The 24866-nt window shown below is 46.6% G+C and overlaps 3 protein-coding genes, 1 long non-coding RNA gene and 3 other non-coding genes across 8 annotated transcripts; 1 reads left to right on the top strand and 6 right to left on the bottom strand.

Annotated features, from left to right (window-relative positions):
- Positions 1-9047: 9047 nt before the first annotated feature.
- LOC120653093 lies at positions 9048-9132 on the bottom strand. The gene has a single exon (XR_005666779.1). It is a non-coding gene; the product is annotated as a small nucleolar RNA snoR109 (small nucleolar RNA).
- A 114-nt stretch (positions 9133-9246) lies between these two features.
- LOC120653105 lies at positions 9247-9334 on the bottom strand. Its single transcript, XR_005666789.1, has one exon. It is a non-coding gene; the product is annotated as a small nucleolar RNA snoR118 (small nucleolar RNA).
- Positions 9335-9396: 62 nt separating this feature from the next.
- On the top strand, positions 9397-10477 carry LOC120652592. 2 transcript variants are annotated; one of them, XM_039930463.1, is made up of 3 exons: positions 9397-9455; positions 9553-9976; positions 10060-10477. In XM_039930463.1, the coding sequence occupies exons 2-3, from the start codon at positions 9761-9763 to the stop codon at positions 10405-10407; spliced, it is 564 nt and encodes a 187-aa protein (XP_039786397.1). In that variant the 5' UTR covers positions 9397-9455; positions 9553-9760; the 3' UTR covers positions 10408-10477. The 2 variants fall into 2 exon arrangements, with proteins under 2 accessions (XP_039786397.1, XP_039786396.1); XM_039930462.1 differs by having other exon boundaries at positions 9409-9976.
- Positions 10478-10762: 285 nt separating this feature from the next.
- LOC120652591 (translation initiation factor IF-2-like) lies at positions 10763-11547 on the bottom strand. The gene is made up of 2 exons (XM_039930461.1): positions 11050-11547; positions 10763-10968 (listed from the first exon to the last, which is right to left on the bottom strand). Exons 1-2 carry the CDS (start codon positions 11533-11535, stop codon positions 10771-10773), a joined length of 684 nt encoding a protein of 227 aa, XP_039786395.1. The 5' UTR covers positions 11536-11547; the 3' UTR covers positions 10763-10770.
- Positions 11548-14301: 2754 nt separating this feature from the next.
- On the bottom strand, positions 14302-14369 carry LOC120653048. Its single transcript, XR_005666742.1, has one exon. It is a non-coding gene; the product is annotated as a small nucleolar RNA R66 (small nucleolar RNA).
- A 2577-nt stretch (positions 14370-16946) lies between these two features.
- LOC120648821 lies at positions 16947-17417 on the bottom strand. Its single transcript, XR_005665098.1, has 2 exons — positions 17356-17417; positions 16947-17282 (listed from the first exon to the last, which is right to left on the bottom strand). It is a non-coding gene; the product is annotated as an uncharacterized LOC120648821 (long non-coding RNA).
- A 6184-nt stretch (positions 17418-23601) lies between these two features.
- LOC120648162 (serine/threonine-protein phosphatase 7 long form homolog) lies at positions 23602-24633 on the bottom strand. The gene is made up of 3 exons (XM_039924905.1): positions 24559-24633; positions 24055-24465; positions 23602-23956 (listed from the first exon to the last, which is right to left on the bottom strand). The coding sequence occupies exons 1-3, from the start codon at positions 24631-24633 to the stop codon at positions 23651-23653; spliced, it is 792 nt and encodes a 263-aa protein (XP_039780839.1). The 3' UTR covers positions 23602-23650.
- Between the last annotated feature and the right edge of the window lie 233 nt (positions 24634-24866).

Below are 24866 nucleotides of genomic sequence, written 5' to 3'. Positions count from 1 at the left end.
TGAAGCGAGAATTTAGAGTCGTGAAGTCTGGCAGTAAAAAATATGAGGTGCAGTGTGTGAATGATGGATGTCCATGGCGAACACATGCATTCAAGGGAAAATGGAAGTCGAACTGAAAATGTTCCATTGTGACAGAGCATGCTTGTTTGCTGCCAGAAGTTCAGCCCTCGCATCGCAATATATCATGCGACTTTGTTGCAAAGCAAATATATGAGTTGATTATGGACAACCTAAATTATGAGCCAAAAATGATTGTTCGACACATTGAGCAGACTTACCAGTACACCATTAGTTATTTGAAGGCATAGCGGGCTAAACAAAAGGTGTTCGAGATGCGGTTCGGCACATACGAGGCATCATATGATAACCTACCTCGTATGTTATCCCAGGTTGCTGCTAGAAATCCTGAAAGCTTTTATGACACATACCTCGTACCAGCCATGACTAGGGAGCAAAGCATTCTGCAACGAGCTTTCTTTTGCCTAGGTGCCTGTGTTAGGGCATTTCAGTGTTGTCTTCCGGTGATCTGCATTGATGGCACATTTCTGACTGGAAGGTATAAAGGTCAGATACTCACCGCAATCGGGGTAGATTGCAACAACCAAATAGTTTCGCTTGCATTTTCATTTGTTGAGAATGAGAACTTAGACAGTTGGTATTGGTTTCTTGAACGAGTGAAGGTTCATGCTGTTGCTGCACGTCCAGATGTGTGCCTTATTAGTGATAGACATGCAGGTCTGCTACAATCAATAATGAAATTGCAACGCGGAACTGCGACAACGCCTCCATTATGACCCGATGTCCACAACAGGTGGTGCATTAGGTATATGAGTGCAAACTTCTATGACCACTTCAACAACAAGGATCTTAAGAACATGTTTAAGAGGTTGTGCATCCAAAATCAATAGAGAAAATTCAATGCTTTATGGCAGATGCTTGATCAGTTGACTGCAGAGCAAGTGAAGGTAAGGGCATCAAGAACCAGCACGAGTCAAGCTGCAGAGGCTAGAAATTCAATTGAGAAGACATTTTCACACTGGATTCGAGGTGCACCTAAGGAGAAGTGGTCATTCCTTTATGATACTAATGGAATGCGGTATGGTATTCAGACAACGAACCATGCAGAATGTTTCAATATGATTATGCGGTGTTGTCGTGCCTTTTCTCTTGTGGGAATTGTTGAGTTCATCATGTATAGGTGCATGAAGTATTTCAGAGAGCGTTACATGGCTGCAATCATAAACATCAGCAACCCCCAAATTCAATTTTGCACAAGAGTGACACAGTATATGCAACAGAAGATAGAAAAAGCCAAACTACACCGCGTCATATCGACAGGTACAATGGAGCATAGATTTGAGGTTCTATGCAAGGGTAGAACTGGTCGTGGTATTCGTAGAGATAGGGTGGTATTCGTAGAGATATGGTGGTACAGGAGAGTTTGATTATAGTAGATGGCAAATCCTTCTGCTCCTGCATGAAGCCTAAGTTATTGCATTTGCCATGCTCGCATCTCATTGCGGCATGTGCAGAGTCTGGGTTGCAGCCAGGAGTATTTGTTTCACCTTACTTCAGCAAAGAAGTAGCTGTATCCACCTGGGGACATGAGGTATACGGGATTGGAATAGTGGGACCTTTCATTCAGGATAATGAGGATAAGATGTTTATTCCTGATCCCGCCACTAAGAAAGGCAAAGGCCGCCGTCAGACACGTCGTATTCGGAATGGTATGGACGAGTCCGAGGCAAGCAAGGCACAAAAGCGTTGCAGCCAATGTGGAGCATTGGGTCACAACTACAAGAAGTGTCCTCATAATGCACTTCACGTTGCTGCTGACGCCGGACCTTCCGGAAATCCTAGAGATGGAGCACCTCCTATGTTCAGACGACCATCGGCGAGAATTGCTCGTGGAAGGCACTCGGTGTCATGATTCACCAGTGTGCAGTTTGTACCTATATACTAATCGTGCGTGGAGTTTGTATCGAACCTATCTGTAATATGTAGTAATCGTGAGTCCAGTTTGTATGGAACATATACGTACCTATGTATCAATCATGCGTCCAGTTTGTATGGAACATATATGTACCTATGTATCAATCATGCGTCCAGTTTGTATCGAAGCTATCTGTAATGTATAAATATCGTTCGTCCAGTTTGCATGGAACATATATGTACCTATGTGTTCTCATATATTTTTAAATGTAGGTATGGAGATGGACTCCTTACTAGACCCAGTTATCGACTCGAGCCATAGGTCTTTTTTTGCAGCAGTTGAGCACCGAGCCCGAGAGGTGCTACGTCCTCGTCCACCTGAGGAGCAGATCTTTATACACCACGATTGGGTTGATAGGTATGTAATGAAATATTATTGTTTATCACTTATGTATTCGTTGGTATTCCTTTGTTTCGACAATTTTGTTTATTGCAGGTTACGTGAGTCCGGTCTGTTCACTCGTGGGCAGATGGAGGCCGGAGACAAACACGTTCCACCTCCCGTGTGGGGAGATGACTCCTACGCTACAGGACGTGGCCTACCTACTCGGCCTCTCTATGGTCGGGGAGGCTGCAGGTCCGCGTGTGGTGGTGGCCTCGTGGAAGGATGACCTGGAGGCCCGTTTTGCCCTGGTTCACCGCGTGGAAGAAGCAGGTCCGATCAACCCGCACCCGCGAGCAGCAGGTCCCTCGAAGACCTAATTTCTACAATTTACAGTACGTATTCATTGCATATTTAAGTTTAATTGTTACAATTCACATGTTGCATTGTCAGTTGAAACCATTAATCTTAATTATTTATGCAGCCTACCCTGTTGCCTGCGGATGCCGACGAGTACAGTGTGACTAGATCGCTGGAGGCGTACCTACTTTGGTTGTTTGGTTACATCATGTTCAACAACACTCATGGCAACTCGGTGGATAGGATTCTCCTTCCATATGCACGGGAGATTGCGGATGGGGACGAGGACGTACCGGCCTACAGCTGGGGTGAGGCGGTACTTGCAGTCACTTACCGTGGACTCTGCGATGGCTGCACGAAGACACATGGGAACGCTATCCTGGCGGGGTGCCTACTACTGCTGCAACTTTGGTCGTACGAGAGGCTAGCCGTTGGTCGGCCCATCGTCAGCCACGAGCCTTACCACGAGGCCATGTACGGCGACGAGGAGGACGACAGGCCCACTATGGGAACTCTCTGGAACTGGCGTCAGGTACATTCGCAACAAATCTAATTTTGTTATTCATTGCGCGCACTTCTAATTTTACTTATTCGGACTGCAGAGGTCCTGGGCGCATGCGCATGTTAGATGCGCATATCCTGAATTTGTTTTGGAGCTCGACATGTTGACGCCTGAGGATGTTGTCTGGGAGCCTTACAGCCCAGAGGCTGTGGCTACCCGTGCACCAGCAGGCCTGTCTTCGCACTGCTCCGCGAATGTGAGCCTATGGCTTACTACAGCCGTCCTGGTTTACGACATCGCGGTTGAGGCATATTGCCCCTAGAGAGTCATGAGACAGTTTGGGCAGTGCCAGGAGTTTCCGGTGCCCACCGCGTTGGAGCGTGTCAGTCGCCAGGACCACAAGTAATTATGAATGAACTTGGCTCGTACATTCGTGTCGAATTTAATGATTCTTTGTCGTCCACTTTTGTAGGTTGTCAAGGAGTGGCTTGCCGTGTTCAACTGATTGGCTCACCAAGATTCAGCCGTGGGTGGACCAATGGGAACAGGCAGATGAGCACTTGGTCCATCCAACAGGACCACACACAGACAGCTCCTTTAGGGTATACCTCACGTGGTACTTACTCCAGACTCGGGCTCGTCTGATTTATGTTGACACTCACCCGCAGGCACACCAGGCGAGGCCTCAGGATGGCTATGCCCGGCATCACGTGGAGGCACTAGCTGGCGCGGTGAGTCTCTTGATCATATTTGCATATATATTAATATGCAAATATGATCATTCATGTGTTACTAACTGTTCCTTTACTCAATTGATGCAGTTTCGCCTTTGCAACATGATGGAGACGGACTGCTCGACTTACCTGACGAGGTACGTGCCGGATCCCCAATGGCCCAGTTTGAGCAGACAGAGGCATGGTCGAGGCAGCGTGACCAGTTGCGTTCAGTACTGCACAACTTGGGAAGCCGTGTGCAGTATCAAGACAGCCACGGGTCGTCCCAGGCCTCGTTGTCGTTCCCGTGTCCGGCGACCGCGCACCAGCCGACGTCTCAGTACTACACAACTGCAAGTAACGTAGATATCTCTTTAAAATTATATCAAGTGTTGTTATATATTTACTAATATCACAAACAGGGTACGATCCAGCTACTGCGTTCGGCCATACTGGAATGGTTAGAGGGGCACCACCAGTTGGCGGACCGTATCCAGGGATGGTATCGGGGCCACAGATACCGGCCTACACAGGTTAGTTTATGTTTCATATTTCGGTTTCTACATATCATGACGAAAGACACGAGCGTACGTTAACATCCGTATTTTATGCGTGTCGGGGACCACGATTAGGGACACCCTAATCGGGGTACTAAAGTCACCCTAAAAACGCGAACACATGTTAGGCAACTGAGCCCACGAAGGCCCATGGCCTCCTTCCAATCTGGAAGAAAGGAAAGGACTCAAAGAAGCCCAGCATGCGGCCCATCCGCACCCCCCTCGGACCCGCGGGGCGATCTCCGCCTCGCTCGAGGGCTCCCATCGAGACCCTCGACTGCGCCCCGCATCTCCGCCTCGCTCGAGGGCAGCGAACCTACCCTCGAGCGGGCAAAACATCTCTGCCTCGCTCGAGGGTAGCGAATCTACCCTCGAGCAGGACAAATCATCTCCGCCTCGCTCGAGGCCACCCCTCGACGAAGATGACAAACGTCCCAGCCGCTCACCCGCCCGTCGTACAGAGGCATTAAATGACAACCACTCCTCCACAACGCCCAGGACAGACAGCGTCAGGCCACCATTCCCCACAGTGGCAGTGAACGGAGTCCCGTCTGCCAACTCCGGTCACTGCTCCGCCACCCCGGACGCTGTGGCAGCACTGTGGGACCGCGACGCGGGACGAGACGTGCTCGGCACAGCTCCCGTTACTATTCTGCTAGCTCCGGCTGTCCGGACTCCACCTCATCACACGTATGGCCCCGGACCCGTCCCCGGCTTGGAAAGGGGTCCGGTGTCGCCACGTGCCCCTCAAGGAGGGACGCTCGGTTCTAGTAGTTGGAGGCCCGGACCTCCCCTCTCGAGAGGTCCGGGATCTCCAATTTGACTCCCGGGCCTCTTTAGTGCATACGCCAGCACCCCGTCTAGGGGGGGTACGGGACCGCCGCGTGCCCCGCTACCGCTGGTGCACGTATATATACAAGACCCTGACCTGCAGGACCCACGGAGCGCCACCACGCCACATCTGGAGGACTGTACGCCCTACAGCGATGACCACGCCCTCTGCTGGGGCTGGCAGGACGCTGGCGCGATCTCTGCAAGACCAAGGACGATACCCAAGACGGCTGCCACGCCCGACGCCATGCCCCACAGTGTACTTACCACCGTACTCGACCACTGCACCCCCGCGATTCGGGGGAAAACAACGACTTCCACGATCCCCTGCGCATGTACACCGTCCCTCCTTGTGACTATAAAAGGAGGAGGCGGGCTCCCTTTAAGGGGGAGGTTCGCGATCATCGTCACGCAATCTGACCACTCGATAGAACACAATGCTCAGCGCCCGATATTGGCACTCGCCTCAATCAACTTCTCCTCTAGTAGAGACTTGGGAGCTTCCCTCCCTCTCTCGCCACGCCTGTACCCCCTACTACAGACACCTCCGGTGCAAGATAATACAGTGCCCTCGCACACCCCCTTGCTGGACGTACGGCCCCGCGGCCAGAACCAGGATAAACCCGTGCGTTACTGTGTTGCCTCTTGCATCAACATCTAGGACGAGGAAACACGCAACATTACTAGTTGGGATTCGGACCGCCGGATCAGGACACCGACAATGCGTAGGATTCTACCCCGATGCGGGCACCGGACCTTCTTCCTCCTTTCGACCCGGTACAAAACACTCTCTCAATACACTCACTAATTTACAACGCAACATATGTTGGTTTACGTTTATATGTTACGCAGGGTTTGTTTCGAGTACGTTCGTTCCAGATAACGAGGGCGTCACCTTAGACGAACTCGACAGCTTGACTCCAGACTCACCTGGCGCGCACGGTGACCCCGATGTCTTGGGGTATTCACAGCTAGGAGGAGCACCACTTGGGATCTCTCAGCAGCAGACACCGCAGCCCATTTTGCGTCCTGAGCGACAGGTGACGTCTCCGGATCGTCACACCTACTCCGAGGGCCATGTCCGTGCTCAGCAGAGGGCTAAGAGGGTCCGACGCCCTAGGGGTGGTGAGATATATCCGATGTTTGTATCTCTGATGTTTATTTGTAATGAGATAGTTGTGGACCACTTATTTGTACACTTCAACCTTCGCATCTGATCACTCTCGTATTTTCCATTACATACGATAGATGGTATGTTTATGCTTCGATGCTCCATTAGGACTAACTACGATTCAAACTCGGCATTATGTACATGTCCAGTGAATGCAAGTTAGGTACGTGACATACATACAAGCATAATACAACATTAACCGATGAACATCATATGTTATAGATTATGGCATGAAATCATCTAGGTCGTCATCCCAGTTGACGTTGACAGATGGTGGTGCTGCAGGTGGTGTAGTAAGGCTCGACGAACCTCTTGCCTTTCCCTTTCTCTCTTTTCTGGATCTAGATTTATGTATAGGGGGAGGAACATCATGTGTTGGAGGCCATGGTTTAGGGGGCATAAAGTCATCCATGTCGTCATCCCAGTTAACACAAGTTGGTGCTTGAGGTGCTGTAGCACGACTTGACGAACATCTTCCCTGTCCCTTTCTCTCTTTTCTGGATCTAGGTTCATGTACAGGGGGAGGAACATCATGTGTTGGAGGCCATGGTTTGGGGGGCATGAAGTCATCCATGTCGTCATCCCAATTAACACAACTTGGTACTTGGGGTGCTGCAATATGACTTGACGAACCTCCGGTCATCTGTTCTTGTGGAGGCCAAGTACTATCACCCGAAGATCTTCTCCACCTCATTCGCCTAGTTTGCGGCATAAGTCCACCGAAGATACATACCAATTTACGGAAATTTGGTATCGACTTGTTAATCAACTCCGTGTCCTCGGGGTAATCCTAGCATATAATTAAACAACAATTTTACTATTTTATAAATATAGATTCAAATGACGGACGGAATTAGAACTGAATGAGATTACCTTAATGTGCATCTCATACACCTCTGGCCGCATCCATATCTTACAAGAACTTTGTAAGAATCCAATGACATTAGGATGATTTGCTAATTCACATACTCTCATGTATATATTCCGACGTTCTAGCAGGTGTCCCTTTACATCTTGCGTTGTAATACCTCGAAACATTGTGAAATTTTTAAATTCTACTATTTTGGATAACACAATCTCTATCGTACTATCCGCTAATGGGTCCAATTTCTTACTGATTAAAAGATGTGTCATGATATCAAGTGTTATATTAGTTTTTTCTTCAGTCCATGAAAATCCTCCAGAATTGGAGGCAGCCATTGCCTTATGTTGTAATATCAATAAGGTACTGTCATTATAAATTTACAATTCTATATTTCACTATTCAAAAATTAATTCTTTCATCGAACTCGTACTTAAATTGTTCTACTATAACACTAATTATATTAAATTGCTATACAATATCAATGGATTCAAATATAATTACCTGCAGATCACAAGTGCGTAATCCGGCAGGGCTTCGTCACTTCCCTTCTCCTCACCCCTCTTTTTTTCAGGATTTTTGGTGGAAATTCCTCTCTCTCTTTCCTGGATTTTTGGTGGAATTTTTGGGCTCAAATGAGAAGGGAAGGGGACCCTGTCGCCCGAGTGGGGGTCACCCCTCTTTTTTTTCAGGATTTTCGGTGGAAGTTCCTCTCTCTTTTTTCTAGATTTTTTGTGGAATTTTTGGGCTCAAATGAGAAGGGAAGGGGACCCTGTCGCCTGTGGGGGGCGCCCCCCCCCCCCCCCCGCCGAGCCCCCGCGCCGCGCTGACCGAGGATAGGTTTGTAATTTTTTTTATACAAAAAAGGTCTTTCGCCCCCTGCCTGGGCGACAGAGGGTCTGTCGCCCTCTCCATGGGCGACAGGGGCCATTTTTGAAATTTCTTGGAACCAACATATATTTTTGAAATTTTAATTTTTTTTTAAATATAAAAATGAAAGCAGGTAAAAATGAAAGCAGGGGCCGTGGGCCGCCGAGGCAGCCTTGCAACAGTTGATCGCAAATGGGCTTCAAATGTGCATTTGAACTTGCAGCCCATTTTAGCTGTGATTCATATTTATATTTCGAAACCACCGGAGCATTTTCTTACATTATTTTGCAAACATAACCATCATTAAGGTTGTCAACGAGACCGTGCAGAAATTTTCTGTATATGCTTGTTTAGGAGTGAGTTTAATACAATTTTAGATCTATGTTCAGCAGTTTAGGGATGGACTCATTTCCAGAGAAATTCAGTACAAGATTCAGATTGCTTCCAACATATTTACTGTGTCTGTGTTCATCTTATCCACGCTCGTTCTTGTAAATGTTTCCGTAAATAAACGTTTTCGTGATGAAGCCCAAATTACTCTGGTTTAGACTACCATCAAGTTCGCATCCGCAGTTCCGCTTCGTGGCAAGTAGTATATTCGGAGCTCTGAAAATGTAGGCATCAATGACGCAGCCTGCGACGATGGCATCAGGCTGCCCGGATGATGAACAACCCGCCCATCTTTCTCCCTCGATTTAAAACGATCAAAGAGTAGGGGATCACTACAAATCAAAATCGGAGGAAGACAGCGGCAGGAACTTGCTGTTCGAGGTGGTCTACAAGAATGGCTACAGCATGCACCATTCCCCTCCACTATCCACCTCGGTTTGATTCCCAGAAAATTCGAACAAAAAAAGTTTCATGAGAAGATATGGGAAGCTCGGTAAGCGGATAACCCACTGAAAAGGGCAAGCCGACCAGTTTTTCTTCCTCGTTAATTTGGCTACAGCCGAATCGGCAAAATCAAGACGAGGGTAAAGAAGTTGAGCCCTAATCCTGGTACAATGCAGCCTTCTTCACGAATTCATTCAGAAAAAAATAATTTAAATGATGCGAACTGGTAGGCACGTCAGACGATGCTTTCTAGGCAAGTGCATCTCCGTCAAGACGAAGCGAATTTCACTGCTCGGAGCCCAGTGCATTTCATCATCCATACAACCAGAACACGAAACCAACTATGACACGGAACTATACAGATAGAGATAGGGAGAAGTCTAAATACCCCCCCCAAACTATCAGCGTTGGACTACATAACCCCCCCTACTACTAAACCAGGTAACGTGGACCCTAAACTTTGCAATCCCGTTTACTTCACCCCCTATAGTGGTTTTGTCCGGTGGTTTTGACACGCTGGAACGATGAGGTGGACTAGGCTGCTGAGATGGCGCCTCTGACTTGCGGGACCGGTATGTAAGTGAGGGATAGGCCATGGCGGCTCTGTTACTGCAGAGAATGGCGGGAAGGGCACTGCAGTTTCCCTCCAAAACTGATGGCTGGGACGCTGCAGCATTAATCCCTTTCACCAAACGTTAAGAGGAGCAGCTAGGGTGGGAGGACAGGGAAGGGGAGCAGTGACGGCCATGGCAACTTTGAGTTCGCGCTCGTCTCGAGCATCAGCATCGAGGGCGCAAGGAGGTGAAGCGGCGGAGCAGGTGAGGTCGCCGGTGCCGTACCGAGTGGGGCCTTTGGCGTATTCGCCTGCAGTGTTGTGCCAGTGCCGCCGGAAGACCCCGTGCTGGACCGCATGGAGCAATGAAAATCCTGGCCGAAGATACTACAGGTGCCCTGCGGGAATGGTAAGAAAGTTTGGTTTTCTCTTTTGTTTTTGCTAGATTGGTTCCCTGATATGTCAATTGCTACTGGCGATGTGATTGTGCAGGCGCCAGGGGACTGCGGGTTCTTTCAGTGGGTTGATCGTGAGGCGACACCATATGAGCGGACATTGCTATGTGATCTGCGTGATGCTGTTTGGAGCTTGAGAAGGGAAAATGCAGAGGCCAACCGGGTCATTGAGATGATGCAGAGTGATAATGCAGAGTTAAGGCACTTGAAGGCGAAACTGCAGAAGGAGAAAGAAGAGTTGATGCAAAAGCTGGGACAAACTGAAGCTACAATGGTTGAGATGGTCGACAAGATTAAGGAAGGGAATAGATGCTGGCTGTCTAGGTGCATGGTTGTGTTCGTTGTAGTAGCCATCTTGTTTGGATTAATGTTGGTAAAAGTGTGACATTGTAGTAGCCATCTAGGTGCATGTTAAGTTTGTTCTTGGTACTGGAATGAAAAATGTTCAGCAAAAATGTTGGCCTCATCCTTTTTTTCTGTGACTCCATTTGTCTTGTCATTGTGAATGAAAATTGTTTACAGAAAAAAATATGACAAATTCTAAAAAGCATGACAGATCTGAGAAGGTTGATAGATGTAGATTCATAACCATATGTCTGTAACATTGAACGTTCACATTCAGACTTGTGACCAAAGTAGGTGCACAGTTACATCAAAAGACGCCTCATAACCATATGAGTTGTGAGCTTAGACTTCACAGTTACATCAAAAGACTATTCTTGCACATTCACTAGTGACAGTTGCACATTCAGTAGTTATCACCAAACAACAGGTACTGAAGGCCTCCACTCCTACGCGGGATGCTTTTCATGGCTTGATGAACCGGTGCTGCCGGGGATTGATGAACTGGTGCTGCTCTCGGGGCTTGATGAACTGGTGCTGCTCTCGGCGCTTGATGAGCCGGTGCTGCTCTCGGTGCAGGCCTTGGCTGTCCCTGAGGTTGTACCTACAAACAAAAATGTGTTGGAATTGAACAGACAAAAGAAAAGATGTGGCCAGAAGTAGATGTACACCGAAATCGACTTACACTTGGGCCAGGAGTAGATGTTGCAGCCTCATTTTGCTTTCTCTGCCTCTTAGCATCTCTTTTGATGTGTGCATTTTTCCTCTTGCCTGCTTGCTTGTTGTAAGGGCATTTTCTAATGTTGTGAGTTGTTTTCTTGCAAAGGCTGCATGCCATCTTGACTCCAACCTTGCTTATCTTTGTTCCAGCAGGCTTCTCACCTACCTCCCTTGTTCTCTTGGTCTTCTTTCTTCCAGGCATCTTTACATAAGCAGGAGGATATGGCCTTGGCATTTTAGAAACTGGCCAACTCTCCTGGCCTTCTACAGGTTGCAAACAGAACTGGTAGGTTTTCAAGTACTCTGTGATTGAGTAACATGGATTTATAAAGTCGTCCAAATTTTTTGAGGACTTGTAGATAGCACTGATTGCATGGCAACATGGAAGTCCTGAAAGTTGCCAATACCTGCAACTACATGTTCTCTGAGCTAAATTGACTGTAAACTTCATCTTGTCCTTCTCCTTCACCTCAAATCCATCTTGTCCATTCCAGAGTACATAGCATTTGCCTGATCTCTCAATGTTCAGCTTCAGCTTCTTAAAAATATTTGGGCATATTGTGCCTTGCCATTTCTCTGCCTTACTCCTATTCTCTTGAATCCTAACCATGACCTTGCATCTTATAATCTCATTCATAGAAATTACTGGTAAAAATCTTGAATCCATGATACAATTGTTAAAACTCTCACACATGTTATTATCAACTGAATCACAGTTTGATCCTAACTTAAAGAATGCTCTGCTCCAGTGCTCTGGTGAGGTTCTCAACATGTCCTTTGCACCATCTGGAGTTTCCTGAGCTAGCTTTGCTCTGTTGTAATTGAATATCACTTGAGAAGATGACTTTGCACATCTCCAGAATTTCCTTTGCAACTTCTGTCCTCCATACTTCTTCCTCCAGTTTGCATAGATGTGCCTTGCACACATCCTATGTTCAGCATTTGGAACAAGTTCTGATACAGCTTTCAATAGACCCTGCAATGTCAAGAACAAGTGTTCAGCACAAGTGTTAAGAAAAAGTGCTAATCAAAGTGTTAAGAATAAGCTGTAACCTTTTGCTGATCAGAAATGAGCACCCATCCTTCACCTCCATTGTTGATGTTAAGGTCTTTTTGCAGCAAACCAATAAACCAATACCAGGAGTCATGAGTCTCCAACTCAACATATGCCCATGCTATAGGGTACTCCATTTGATAATCATAAACCCTTGAGTATTCTCCTTTGGTAGAGTCCAAAGCTTCCTGCAGCACCAAAGCCTTTGCTCTCTTGCACTTGGACAGAGATACATCACAGAGAAAGTCATTTAGAACTGCTTGCCTAATCAAGTCCACCTTCCACGTGGGGTTGTCTCTTATCTGATCTTTGTACTTGTCTGCAATCCTTCTTGATGTCACCAGCTTGTTATCCCTCCTAGGTGGACAGCAATGTTCATCCACAAATGTGACTACTTTGAACCATTCTGACCTACTAGTTTTAGATCCATAAATCAACCATTTGCATCCTTTCCAAGAACAGATAGCTCTAACCTTATTCTTTTCATCCTTTGGAAACAAAAGATGCCTATGTGTTGTCAACCCATACCTAACAAGTGCTTTCTTGAACTGTCTACTAGACCTGAAAGCCATTCCAAGAGCAAACATAGGCACATGAGCTTTACTGTCATACCTATTTTCAGTGCTCCTCCACCTGATAGTTTCTCCATCACTACCCTCCTCATATGAGTACTCATCACTTGAGTTGAAATATGGACTGCCATCATCTTCTAAATTGTCTACTTCAGCCTCTAATCCACCTCCTGTCTTCTTGCATTTGATGTCCTTCTTGATTTGCTTAGCAAACTGTCTCAGTTGTTGTGTTTCATCATCATCTCCAGAGCTGTCCAGATCTTTAGGCACCCAGTCAACATCTGAACTCTCACTACTATCACCTTCTAGTTTGCTTGCATGTTCCTTTCCTTTCTCTGCAGGACACTTGGATGGAGACTTGTAGAATTGTCTGAATGAAAACAAGTCTTTATCTCTCTGCTTCTCTGGGGTTGTCTCAACATTAGTAGGCATAGATGAAGGAACATCAACATATATTTCCTCTTGTTCATCATCAGCTTCAGAAAACTCCAATTCCCAGTCACTGTCCTTTGCATACTGAACTGCAGGAACCTCAACATAGATATCTACTACTCCACCATCACCAATGTGCTTAGGAATCTCACAACATGCATTGTCATCATGTAGCAATCTCAAACCCTCACCCAATCCCATTCCTGGATACAACCAGTGCAACTGCACTCTACCATCCGTTGCCATATGATCAGCAAGATGACCTTCGATCTCGGGCAAAGACAACTTATCCACATCAATGGCAGACATTCCAGTACTCCCACCAAAATATTGTAGGTGTCCTCCCACTGTCAGAAATTCCCCTCCATAGTGAAATCTCACCATCAGAGACTCGATTGGATCCATGCTGCCAAAAAAGTTAAAGATTTTACAAGATTAAAGGTTTATGGTTGTAATTCATTGCGCAAAAACACAAATTAAATCGTTCTTGGCCACTACGATCACATTGTATATCTAATCCCCATTCTTTCTTGCTTCTGTTCTTTTCTAACCCTAGGATTGACAGAATATGATGCGCAGCGGGTGAAATCAAGGGAAAGCGAATAACTTTTCAAACTAATTTCAACACTCATCGATGGTGAAATCCATGACAGAAAAAACCCCAACAAAACCCCACCTCGAAAACCCATGCCCTACTTCGAGTGCCCCAAAACAAACAAAACAGAGTGCGGAGTTGGAGTAGTGGACACTGACCTCGACTCCTGCAACACGACGATCAACCGAATCTCGTCCAGATCATCGCCTCGCCGGGGGAAGGGTTGGAGCCAGCGACGGAGCGGGCGGAAGATGGAAGACGGAGGGGCCGAGGGAGTTCCAGTGCCTTTTAACAGAGCCACCATGGCCTATCCCTCACTTACATACCGGTCCCGCAAGTCAGAGGCGCCATCTCAGCAGCCTAGTCCACCTCATCGTTCCAGCGTGTCAAAACCACCAGACAAAACCACTATAGGGGGTGAAGTAAACGGGATTGCAAAGTTTAGGGTCCACGTTACCTGGTTTAGTAGTAGGGGGGGTTATGTAGTCCAACACTGATAGTTTGGGGGGGTATTTAGACTTCTCCCGATAGAGATAGGGTAAGAAAGGAGAGAACAAATCTGTAGTCCTCAGCGATCATGCTTGTGATTTTCATCAAGGAAGAAAGATCTCAGGTCTCAAAGATGCACGGGACTCCACAGAAGAACTGAATCGAATATACTAAACGCAAAAGAACAAAAGAATCAAGGAGACCTTTTTACGCGGGGATATCTTGGAGAATGTTATTCGCTGCGCCTCACGATGACGAGTAGGCGAAGCGACTCAAGATCTCCGTCAATCTAGCCCCTCTGGAAAATTCGAGCCCCGGAGAGAAAAATCTGAGGGATCGACTCATCAAGGGGCTCGAGTCTGAAGGATTTTCAACGGAATCATGCAACAAGAACGCGTAGAAAAACAAAAACAAAGGGGAAACTGCTGCAATTTCATCATCTTACCCCCATGGCGGCGCTGCGGTGGGGAGCTCGTGCCCTCGCATCGCTAGATTTATACTAGGAGTTGAGGTTACGGTGGCTAGGGTTTTCAGCGGCTTTTTCTTACGGGCCGTGTGGGGCGATCTGTCTGGGCTGGTTTTTGTTCGCATAACGTTCGGGCGGTTTTTTTATTTTTATATTTTTTATTTCTGTTTTTTATAAAAATATATTTTCGAGTTGGAAATTTACAAAAATATACCCCGGCCGCCCCGCTGCCAGGCGGCAGGGGCTAATCTGCAAAAAAAAAGAGGTAACAAAATTGCGGACAGGTCCCTGGGAACCGGCCGCCCGGCAGCTGGGCGGCCGGCCTCCCAGGCCGCCCGGCTGCGGGGCGGCCTGCATTTTTTTTGCAATTTAGCCCTTTTCGCGAAATAATTGAACATATGTGCCTTTTTTGTAACTTTTTGCAGAAATAGACCCTGAGGGTGGGCGCTGTAATATGTGGCGCCGAGATAACACGTCTTGACGCCACAGATCACGGCGCCGAGGTGCCACGCACGCACAAGCAATCTAGTAAATCTTCGAACTTGCCTTTAATATTTTCGGACATTTTCAGGGAACTAGAATACTGTGAACCACACATCAAATATAACGGTAAGAATTAAGAACTAAAAACTGCATTACACAATATAAACCATAGGAATTACATCATAATACAACGTTAATGAAACACACATCAAACATGCAGTGGCATGGCAGAACCCGTTGCAACTATGGTAAACAGATTCTGAACTAAGCTAACATGCCTTAGGTAATTTAAAAAACACAACAAACACAACGATGCAACATGTGACTAGCAATAGATAGTCCTAGTAGTCGTACCCCCACGTAGCAAACTGCGTTGAGTCTTCTCCGCAGTATCCACCCATTGCAGGTGGTGCAGGTGGTGGTGGTGGTGCCGGAGGGGCAGGGCCCTTCTTCTTGTGACAAAGGCAGTTGCAGTAAGGAACAGTGCATGGTTCATCCTGTGAAGCGGCAGCATTGCTGGTATCATCATCTTCGTCATCTTTGTTACACTCGCTCAATTCCTCGTAATGGTTTACCTTGCATTCCAGATCAAAGATCTTTATCTGGAGGTACTCGATGAACTCCTAAACTGAATCAATTGGTGCAGGATCGACCCATCTGGTAAAACCACAGTTTTCTGGAGCATCTGAAGACTGCAAAATAAATTTCATGTAAGATATCTCAACGAAGATAAAGAAATAAAACAACCGAGTATTACCCATGCGTGTGGGCATTTGAACAAACGCCGACCGCCATCCATCCCGTCGGTGCACATCTGCACTAAGCAGTCCTCACAATGTCTGCATTTTGGCCACGGTTCTCTACGGTTATCGTATTGTCGTAGAGGAGTTTCATTGGTAAAATCACTCTTGTGCTGTGGCGGAAACTCAAACACTGGTTCCGGAAAGGAATCAGGTCCAAGAGGCCCCTCCCATATTATGGGGTCTCCCTTTCTTCCCCCTTTTTCTTTCTCAAAACCGTAGTAATTCTTCCCGCTAGGCCCACCTCCAGACATTGGGTATACAATGAGCATTGTTGTTTGAGTGCTGCTGGGAGTTCACAAACTTCGGAGTATTTATAGGCGCGCAAAGGTCTGATACCCGGAGTGTGTAGTGTAAATGGATCTGAAAAGCCTACATGACAACACAGTGAAGAGGCTAGCTGACCGAACACTGAAAAGGCTAGATTCAATTATCGAACTGACTACTCGATGCATCTCTGTGCATGCAGAGCATCTAAGGACATGCAGACTCACAACACTGCATCGCTGCCGCTCGGTCGATCGTGCCTAGATGCCGCCTTCCCCACTACACGCCACAGACCTTCGCTGTAGAATGACAGTTCCGTCGTCCTCGCCCGAGAGACTGCTTTGAATGTGAGCTGGTGTGGTTGCCGTGTTGTCACATCTTTTTAAAATGGTGAAAGGGCAATACTATTGGGCTGTCGACTTTTGTCACGTTTGTCTGGGCAAACAATGCGACATATGCGAAACCCGTGATCGCCATGCTGAGCAGTGGCAACCTGTGATCTCGTACTCGCAGATAGATACACTATGGTCCCTATTTTGAGCTATACGAGCGTGTCACGAAGTTTACTCTATATGCGGTAGTCGTCATCATTGTCGGCGGGATCTCGGCCGCTAACTCCTCCCGCAACTAACTTGTCTTTCATTAAATCACGGAAAAAATTCGCAAGAGATTCCCTTATTTCACAAGCATTATGGAACCCACAAACATAACAAGTTCACATCAATAATATCTATAGAAACAAATGATAAGTAAACTACCACAATCATAAACAATCATAATCCGAACAGTCGAAACAGTCCATAATGCCGCCGGAGAAACAAGTGCAAACAACTAACGACCCCTACCATTCCGACCTCTCTTACGTTGTGCGTGTACGTGATCTGTAGGGTAGCTATGACGTTCCAGTGGCCCCACATTTCTAGCAGGACGGCGTAACTGAGCCCGAGGTGTATGCAAGCTGGGATCATCGTCCTAGGCAGGCATAGCAAACAACCATGTAAACTCGTCCAAGGAGGCCGCGGCGTTGTCTTCAGACCAACCTACAGATCACAAAAAAAAATTTAAGTAACATTCAAAAGGTGAATGCAATTCAGTACAAATTATTGTATGTACCCTGTGTTGGAGGTGGTGGTGGTGGTGGATAGGAAGAAGCTCCTTCATATCCTCCTGGTGACGACATAGGGTGATACGAAGACGGCACCGCTCCAGTGAACTGTTGTGATCCTGAGTATAAATAATAACGTATGAGCCTTCCACCATAAAACATAAGCAAATAAAATTATCCACCACATATTTACCTAAAGTCCCTCCAGCATGTGGTATAGAGGTAAACTGGGTTCCATGAAATGGAGCCCCTTGCGAGGCACCTGGCCCTCCATAGGGCTGAGAACCGGGGTACCCGTACCCTGTGTGGAGTCGTATTTAAATAATGCATATAAACATACGGATCGGTAAATATCACACCATACCTTCTGGCTGTCGGTGGTATAAGGGAGGTGTAGCGAAAATGGCCTCTCATGCCATATTTCAATATAATGTTTTGGCGATTGATGACACACACAACACTTGGACTAATATGATTGTTAAGATGAACATTCCCAGGCTTTTAGGTTCAAGTGATGACAAAGAGAAGATAGGTGTAGCTAGGCCCGAAGGGCCGCCCCTACAGGGGTTCCCAGACTGTGAAGAAATTCAATACACGGGTTGAACCGATGTTAAGGAAAAGACACACGCCGGTGTAATTGTCCAGAAGCTGGAAACTGAAGATACACTCACCGGATTAACCGACGTTGAAGAAAATGCATACGTCGGTGCATTGCCAAACGAAGACCGATGAAAATACATACACCGGTTGAACCGACGATGCATCGGTCAATTGCATCGGTTCAGTTGTCCAGAGAGGTGGTTTTTGGAGGAACATGAAGAAGTTACAATCACCGGTTAAACCGACGCTAATTTTACATACACCGGTTGATTGCATCGGTTAAACCAGCGATACACCGGTTAATTGCTAACGGCTAGTTTTTCAAGTAGCAGTTTACATACACCGGTTGAACCGATGATGGCTTTTGGGGTACGTCGGATTAACCGGCGTTAAGCACATTTCTGGCAGCTTTTCTCTAACGGCTATTGTAACACCCCGGGTGTTTGCACAGTAATTAAATAGGTGTCTGCACAGTAATTGTGTTTGTTGCTATGCATCTTGTGCTTGAAATGCTTAAAAAGGATCTTTTTGTAATTATGAAAGGTTATATGTGTAATTATGATTTTATGCGAGGTCCTTTATAAAGTTATTTGTGTTTATAGCTTTTATGGAGGGTGTTTGTGCAAAATTTCAGTGCATTTATTGCATGGCATCCAATTTTGTTTTTAAGTCTAATTTTGAAGTGAATTTACATTGAAAAAGACAAATTTCCTAGAATTTAAAATCCCTCTTGTGTTTTCAAATTTAGCTCTCTATCCTTTGGTCAAATAAATTTTTGCACAACATCAAAGTTGTAGCTCTTGAGAAATTGAACAACTTTCATGTTGGGCACTTTTCCATTTGAGCTTTGGTTTAAAAGTTATCGCTGTTTTACAGTGGGGTCCCTGGAACTTTTGGAAATTTCAAAATCGCCCTTATCCCCTTCTTCCCCTCCCTGCTCTGCTTCTCGCCGCCGACGCCACCGACAGCGTCGCCGCCGACGCCTTCCCGGCTTTCCCGGCCATTACTTCGCCGTGCGCTGGCACCCACGCGTCGCGGACGACCTCCTCCCCCTCCTGTTGCCTCGCGCTGGAGCTCCCTGGCCGTGCCACGCGCGCCGCCGAGTCCAGAAGCGCCCGTGCCGCCGCCACCTCGCCGTCGCGGTGGAGAGCCCGCTGTAGTGGCCGCCGTCCCCTTCTAGCGAGCGCCCGGGCCCTACAAATACCCCAGAAACCAATTCCTACCGCCCTTTTTCGCTCTCCTCGCTCCCACACCGCAGAACACCGCCGCCGCCCCGCTGGAACGCCGGCGAGCTCACCCCGCCGCGGAGCCGCCACCACAAGCCCGCTCCACCCCAATAGCCCCCACCTTTAGTCGCGCCTCGACCTCGCGCAGCTCCCAGGCCGCTTCCCATCGCCCGAACCTCGCCGGAACTACCTCGCCGTCGCTTGCCTCCGCCGCCAAGCCGCCCTGCTCCGTCGAGCCGCCGCCTCCGAGCCCCTCCCCGCAACCCTAGATCACCTAGAGGTGCGCCGTGGACCTGTGCAGCTCACACACCTCTCTACCCTCGCCGCCGGTGAGCCCCTCGCCGGGAAATCGCCGGTCAACCGCCGCCCCCTCTCTCTGACCCGGCCCACGGACCTCGGGGTGGAAGAAACAAAACTTCAGGGTGTTATTTGAATAGACCTAGACTCATGTGAATAGTGCACTAAGGACTTGTTTGTAATAGTTTGCTGTTATATTTGAAATTCAATATCAATTCATAGAAAATTTGTAAAATAGCAAATCTTGATGTTTTGGAATCCTCTTGGAGAGCTCTATGCAGTAGAACCATAATATGTTAGGCTTTAGTTGCAAGTTTTTGCTGTAGATTTTGATTTGTGTTACTAGGTTTATAAATACTAGTTATTTAATCTTTTTCTTATCTGATGATTGAAAGCTGGTTTTGCACTGAAATTTTGATGGTAGTTTACTCTTGTTACACTAGCTTTTCTATAAAAATTTCATGATTAGTTCCTTGTTGTAGCTATTTATTTGATTTAATCCTTGTTTAGTATACTTTATTTATGATAAATAGTTTCTGTTCTTTTTAAATCCTGAAAATATTCCTGAGTGTTCATATGGAGTATATTAGTTTTATCAGGAAGTTTGAGCTTTAGTTAATGACTATAAAGGGAGCTAAAATTGAATCTTGCTAAACTGATGTATGTTTTGTTTATTTTCTTTGAATTAATTCTGTGTAGATAAAATCATGAAAAATTCACAGTAGATAAATAATACCTGTGTAGGTCTCCTGTTAAATTTTGAGCTTCTGTTTTGCTATAGTTTGATCTGTATAATTCAAGCTTGTGCTAGGTGTTGCCTGCATAAATGATTTGTTGTGATTAAATGGTTACATGTCTTGGCATGATTTTTGCAGGGTAGCTTAGTATGTTAATGTTCTGTTTAGGGTAATTTTTGTAGAATTTATTACTATTTGTACTCTGATTTGTTGATTTATTTACAAACCATGACTTAGTGGTATAGTAAATCACCACCACTCATTTTATGAAGTTAGTTAACTTCTTTTGTGCTGTTGATCATGATGCCTTGTGTAGTTAAGTGTGTTATTTAACTACTCTAGAAACGATTGCCCATGTGTGTTTTTAATATTGTCCTTGCATTACATATAGATACGACTACTTTGTCGGACGGGACGTACGAGTTGATTCCGGAGTCTGACGGAGGTGATCTCGACGCTCAAGTAAACACTGCGGAACTAACTGAAGCCCCGAACCAAAGTTCGGAAGAGCCTAGCGCTGAAATAGTTAGCAACTACCGAGAAGGCAAGCCCCGGACATAACCTATACTTCAAATTAATATCTTTTACTGTATTACTTACTTGTGCATTTACAGTTCTTAGGATTTGGATTGAAACCCTAGATGCATGATCCTAGGAACCTATGTACTGAACACTAGACTTGAGTTCGAGTAATTGCTAAGCTTATAGGAACGGTAAAAGTCGGGTGATTGCCTGTCACTCGCGAGCTTTATAGGAATTGCTTGTTTACTTTCTGTTATCAATATAAGGACGATGGACGGGGTTGTGTTCGATATCATATCCTATGTGAGACCCCGTCTGTGTTGATGAACTTGCTAAGGTCGCGGTGTGTGGTAGTGCTGGTTAAGTTTTTGAAAGTACTAGTCACATGCCGTAAATATGGTACGCGGCAAGCCTAGTAGCCGATTGGACCGGGGAGTGGATATACCTCCCACTCTCTCAGTAGGGATAGGTTTTATTATATGTTGCGCAACACTACGACTTCTAGGGACAAGGTTCGGCCTTGGAGCCCTGTAGTCGGGGAGAGTGGCACTATCCACAAGCCGGAAAGAAAGGTTAACGGTTGTTTGGGAATGACCCGACGGTATTCCAGACGTGTGTGCTAGGTTACCCTTGCAAGGTTGAATTTCGATTCAGAATCGTCCGCCTCTCACGATGAAATGAGACTGCTTGATCTCTTTGCCACACAGAGTAATAAGAGCAACAATAATCTTATTAATCTCGATGATTGCTTATAAGTTCCACCATGATTGGATAGTAGATGCTTACATAGAATGGTTAATCAACTAGAATCTTGAAGCTAAAACTTGAAAGTAAGGACATACTCTTTATTGCTTTTCAGCAAAAAGGAAAACCAGAGCCTCACAAAGCCTTGCATAGTCTAGTTAAAGTGGGCTACTTATACCCGTTGTCGGTTAAGTCTTGCTGAGTATTAGAATACTCAGCCTTGCTATTGAAACTCTTTTTCAGGTATGAGTTTTGAGGATCAGATCGCTAGCTTAACGTATCCTTGCTCATTGCCTCCTGGCTGGTCCGTAGAATGGGATACGTCTTCTGCCGGCAATGACTATGACGAGTGATACCATGCTTGGGCTAGCTTGGTATACTTTTGCGACGTGTTGTAGTCATCGTGTTTCTTTTTCCGCTGTTTAGACTCTGAACTTATAATCATAACTTGTATAACTGTTTTATTTAAGTTGGCTTTGTAATAATGTTTTTAACTGGTTTGTAATCGTTATTATGCCTGAGTTGTAAAATTGTGGTTGTAATATCTCTGAACTCGCCTTCGTGCGGGGTATGCTTGTTCGATCCGAGAATCGGTGGTTGTATCGGGACGTTACCCGACAGACCAAAAATTGTTCCGTTTGAAGTGCGTTTAAGCTAATATTGCCTTTATGGTGATGGTTTACGCACTTGAGCCGGGATAATTTAGGCGGTTCTGCCACAGCTATATTTGCTTGTGCTGCCTATATATACCCCCAAGGCCGGGTCATTTGAGAGTGCTGGAGTTCAAGGAAGTATACAAGAGTTAAAGATCATCTCCAACCACCATAGAGCTTCATTGTACATCATATAGGCTTAAGCACACTTGTGAGAGTGCTTAGTGCTTGTTTAGGCTTAGTTCTTGAGAGAACTAGTTTGAGAGAAAGCCTTGCTGCGGCAAGCACCTTGTGTACTCGTCGTGTGACCCTCCGACTTGGTGTGGAGTGGCAACGACACTTTGTGCGGGGAAGGAGGCCCCTACTTGGTGTTAAAGCTCCAAGATAGTGAAGACGGTGCCGTGGTGACGCTTCGAGATAGACGGTGGCGGTGACCTCGTCTTTGTGACTTGGCGTCACTTAGCCTTTGCTTGTCGGGTGCCTTGGAGGCGTGGCAAGACGGTGATCAAGCGAAGAGACTCGGCATCATACTTGTTCTTTGTGAACAAGTGGCCGTGGACGTAGGGAGGGACTTTGGTGTCCTAACCGAACCACGTTAAATCGTGTGTCTTGGTGTCTTCACGGGAGTTTGCATATCCTCTTCCTTACCGCTTTACTTACCGCATTACGTTTCCACATTTACTCTCTCTTGCTTATCTTTACTTTCCTAGTTAGTTTGATTAGGATTGGCTATAGGTTGCAAGTCTTTTGGGGTAAGTAGAGGATAGCATAGATAAACCTTAGTCATAACTAGCATGTGTAGGACGTGTTAGGTTTATCTTATGCAATTAGATTGAGCCCTAGGTTAAAAAGCGATTAGCGACCCTATTCACCCCCTCCCCCTCTAGGGTCGGACACCCCGGTGATCCTTACAGGAGGCTGCTGCCATGCGGAACCACAAGGAACTGACGTCGATGCTTGCGACGATCCGTAGGAATCCTCGTACTCCGTCCGCGTACCAAAGGCCTGAAGCATACCTCAGGCTCTATCACGTTGAGTGGTCCAGGCCTCGAGTTGTGCCGGCACACTCATCGTAGACCCGCCATGAATCCTCATTACATTCAGTGAGCAATCTAATTCAAGCAGCCTGCATGCCTCGAACTGCAACAAAAAAAACTTAGTATACAAATATTAAAAGATCGAAAATGCCGTCAACATTTACTCACCGCCCCAGCTAATGCCTCATCCCTGTGTCGTGCATAGCGATCCTGCGAAATCGCAACATGCGGCTGTGGATGCATGTCAACATACGTCAAACGACAACGAGGCTTCGGTTCGTACCAGGTCAGGTACGCCCGAAACGAAGGCTCAGTGTGTGGACCGGTATCCTCAACCAACTGCTCGTCTGCATCATCCCACGCAGCCACCCATGGTTGTAATCGAGTGACCCACATTGTTGAGAAAGGATGCCCAGCCCTTGATAAACTACACGTTAATTAGAAATTAGTTTCACGTTATTAGTACATGGGTGCTCATACATTTTTGTTACCTATGATCGTGGCGCTGAACACGATCCAACGCTGAAGACACAGGGAAAGACTGGCATCGACCGAACTGCCTCATGACTCTATCCGGGCAGTGGGCCTCAACTGCAACGTCGTACACCAAAGCTGCAGTAGTCATCCATAGGACCTGGTCCTGTGTGCACACCGAAGATATCCCAAGCGGTGCACGTGCGGCTATAGCCGAAGGACTGTATGGCTCCCACACAATGTCTTCTGGGGTCAATCGATCAAATTCGGCAACAAACTTAGGATAAGACCGCCGGGTCTGTACATGTGCCCATGTTTTCTGCAAAAATAAAAATTATGTGTTCATAAGAAAGGTATTGAGGGAACAATGTATGACCATAGTACACATAAAATATAAATTTTTATCGGGTCCCATACCTGTCGAGAGTACCAGAGAGTCCCCATGGTGGGTCTGTCGTCCTCCATGTCACCGTACAAATCCGGCGTGTATGGTGACTGGTCAATCATGGGACGACTGATCGCAATCCTCTCGTAAGACCAAAGCTGTAGCAGAATTGGGCACCCCGTTAGGACAGCATTCCTATCATTCTGCCGTGATGCCTTGCAGAGTCCACGATATGTGCATGCAAGAGCCACTGAACCCCAACTATATAAGGGTATGACATCCTCATCTGCATCGGCGATCTCCTGTGCGTATGGCAGAAGCACCCTATCCACACAGTGCCCGTGTGAGTTGTTGAACAGGATGTACCCAAATAACCACATCAGGTATGTCTCGAGTGATCTAGTCACGCTGTAGTCATCAGCATCGGCTGCCAACAGATCCGGCTGCAATGAAGTACGAACATTGAGAATAAGAAACACATGAGTTATTTCAAAGCCATCAAATACATCAACACATCGTTTTGTACGAAATTGTACCTGGAACTGTAGGAGCCATGACTTGGAAGGGCCTTTCAACTGTGGGTGCTCATTGAAATCTTTAGGATCAATCATGGTGGCAACACCTGCAAAACGTTCCTCAAGATCCTCCAGCCACGTAGAAGGTACCACGCGGGGCCCGACAGTGTCTCCGGTGATAGGAAGACCAAGCAGCATCGCAACGTCCTGCAGGGTCGGTGCCATCTCCCCACAAGGGAGGTGGAACGTGTGTGTCTCAGGTCTCCATCTGTTAACGAGAGCTGAAAGTAGAGACCTGTCTAGCTTCACCAAAGCACTCTCAGCAAGAC

Source organism: Panicum virgatum, chromosome 9K (assembly GCF_016808335.1).
Source record: "Panicum virgatum strain AP13 chromosome 9K, P.virgatum_v5, whole genome shotgun sequence".
Classification (NCBI taxonomy): Eukaryota; Viridiplantae; Streptophyta; class Magnoliopsida; order Poales; family Poaceae; genus Panicum; species Panicum virgatum.
Note: the sequence above shows the minus strand (reverse complement) of the source record. Positions and strands in the feature narration are given on the sequence as shown.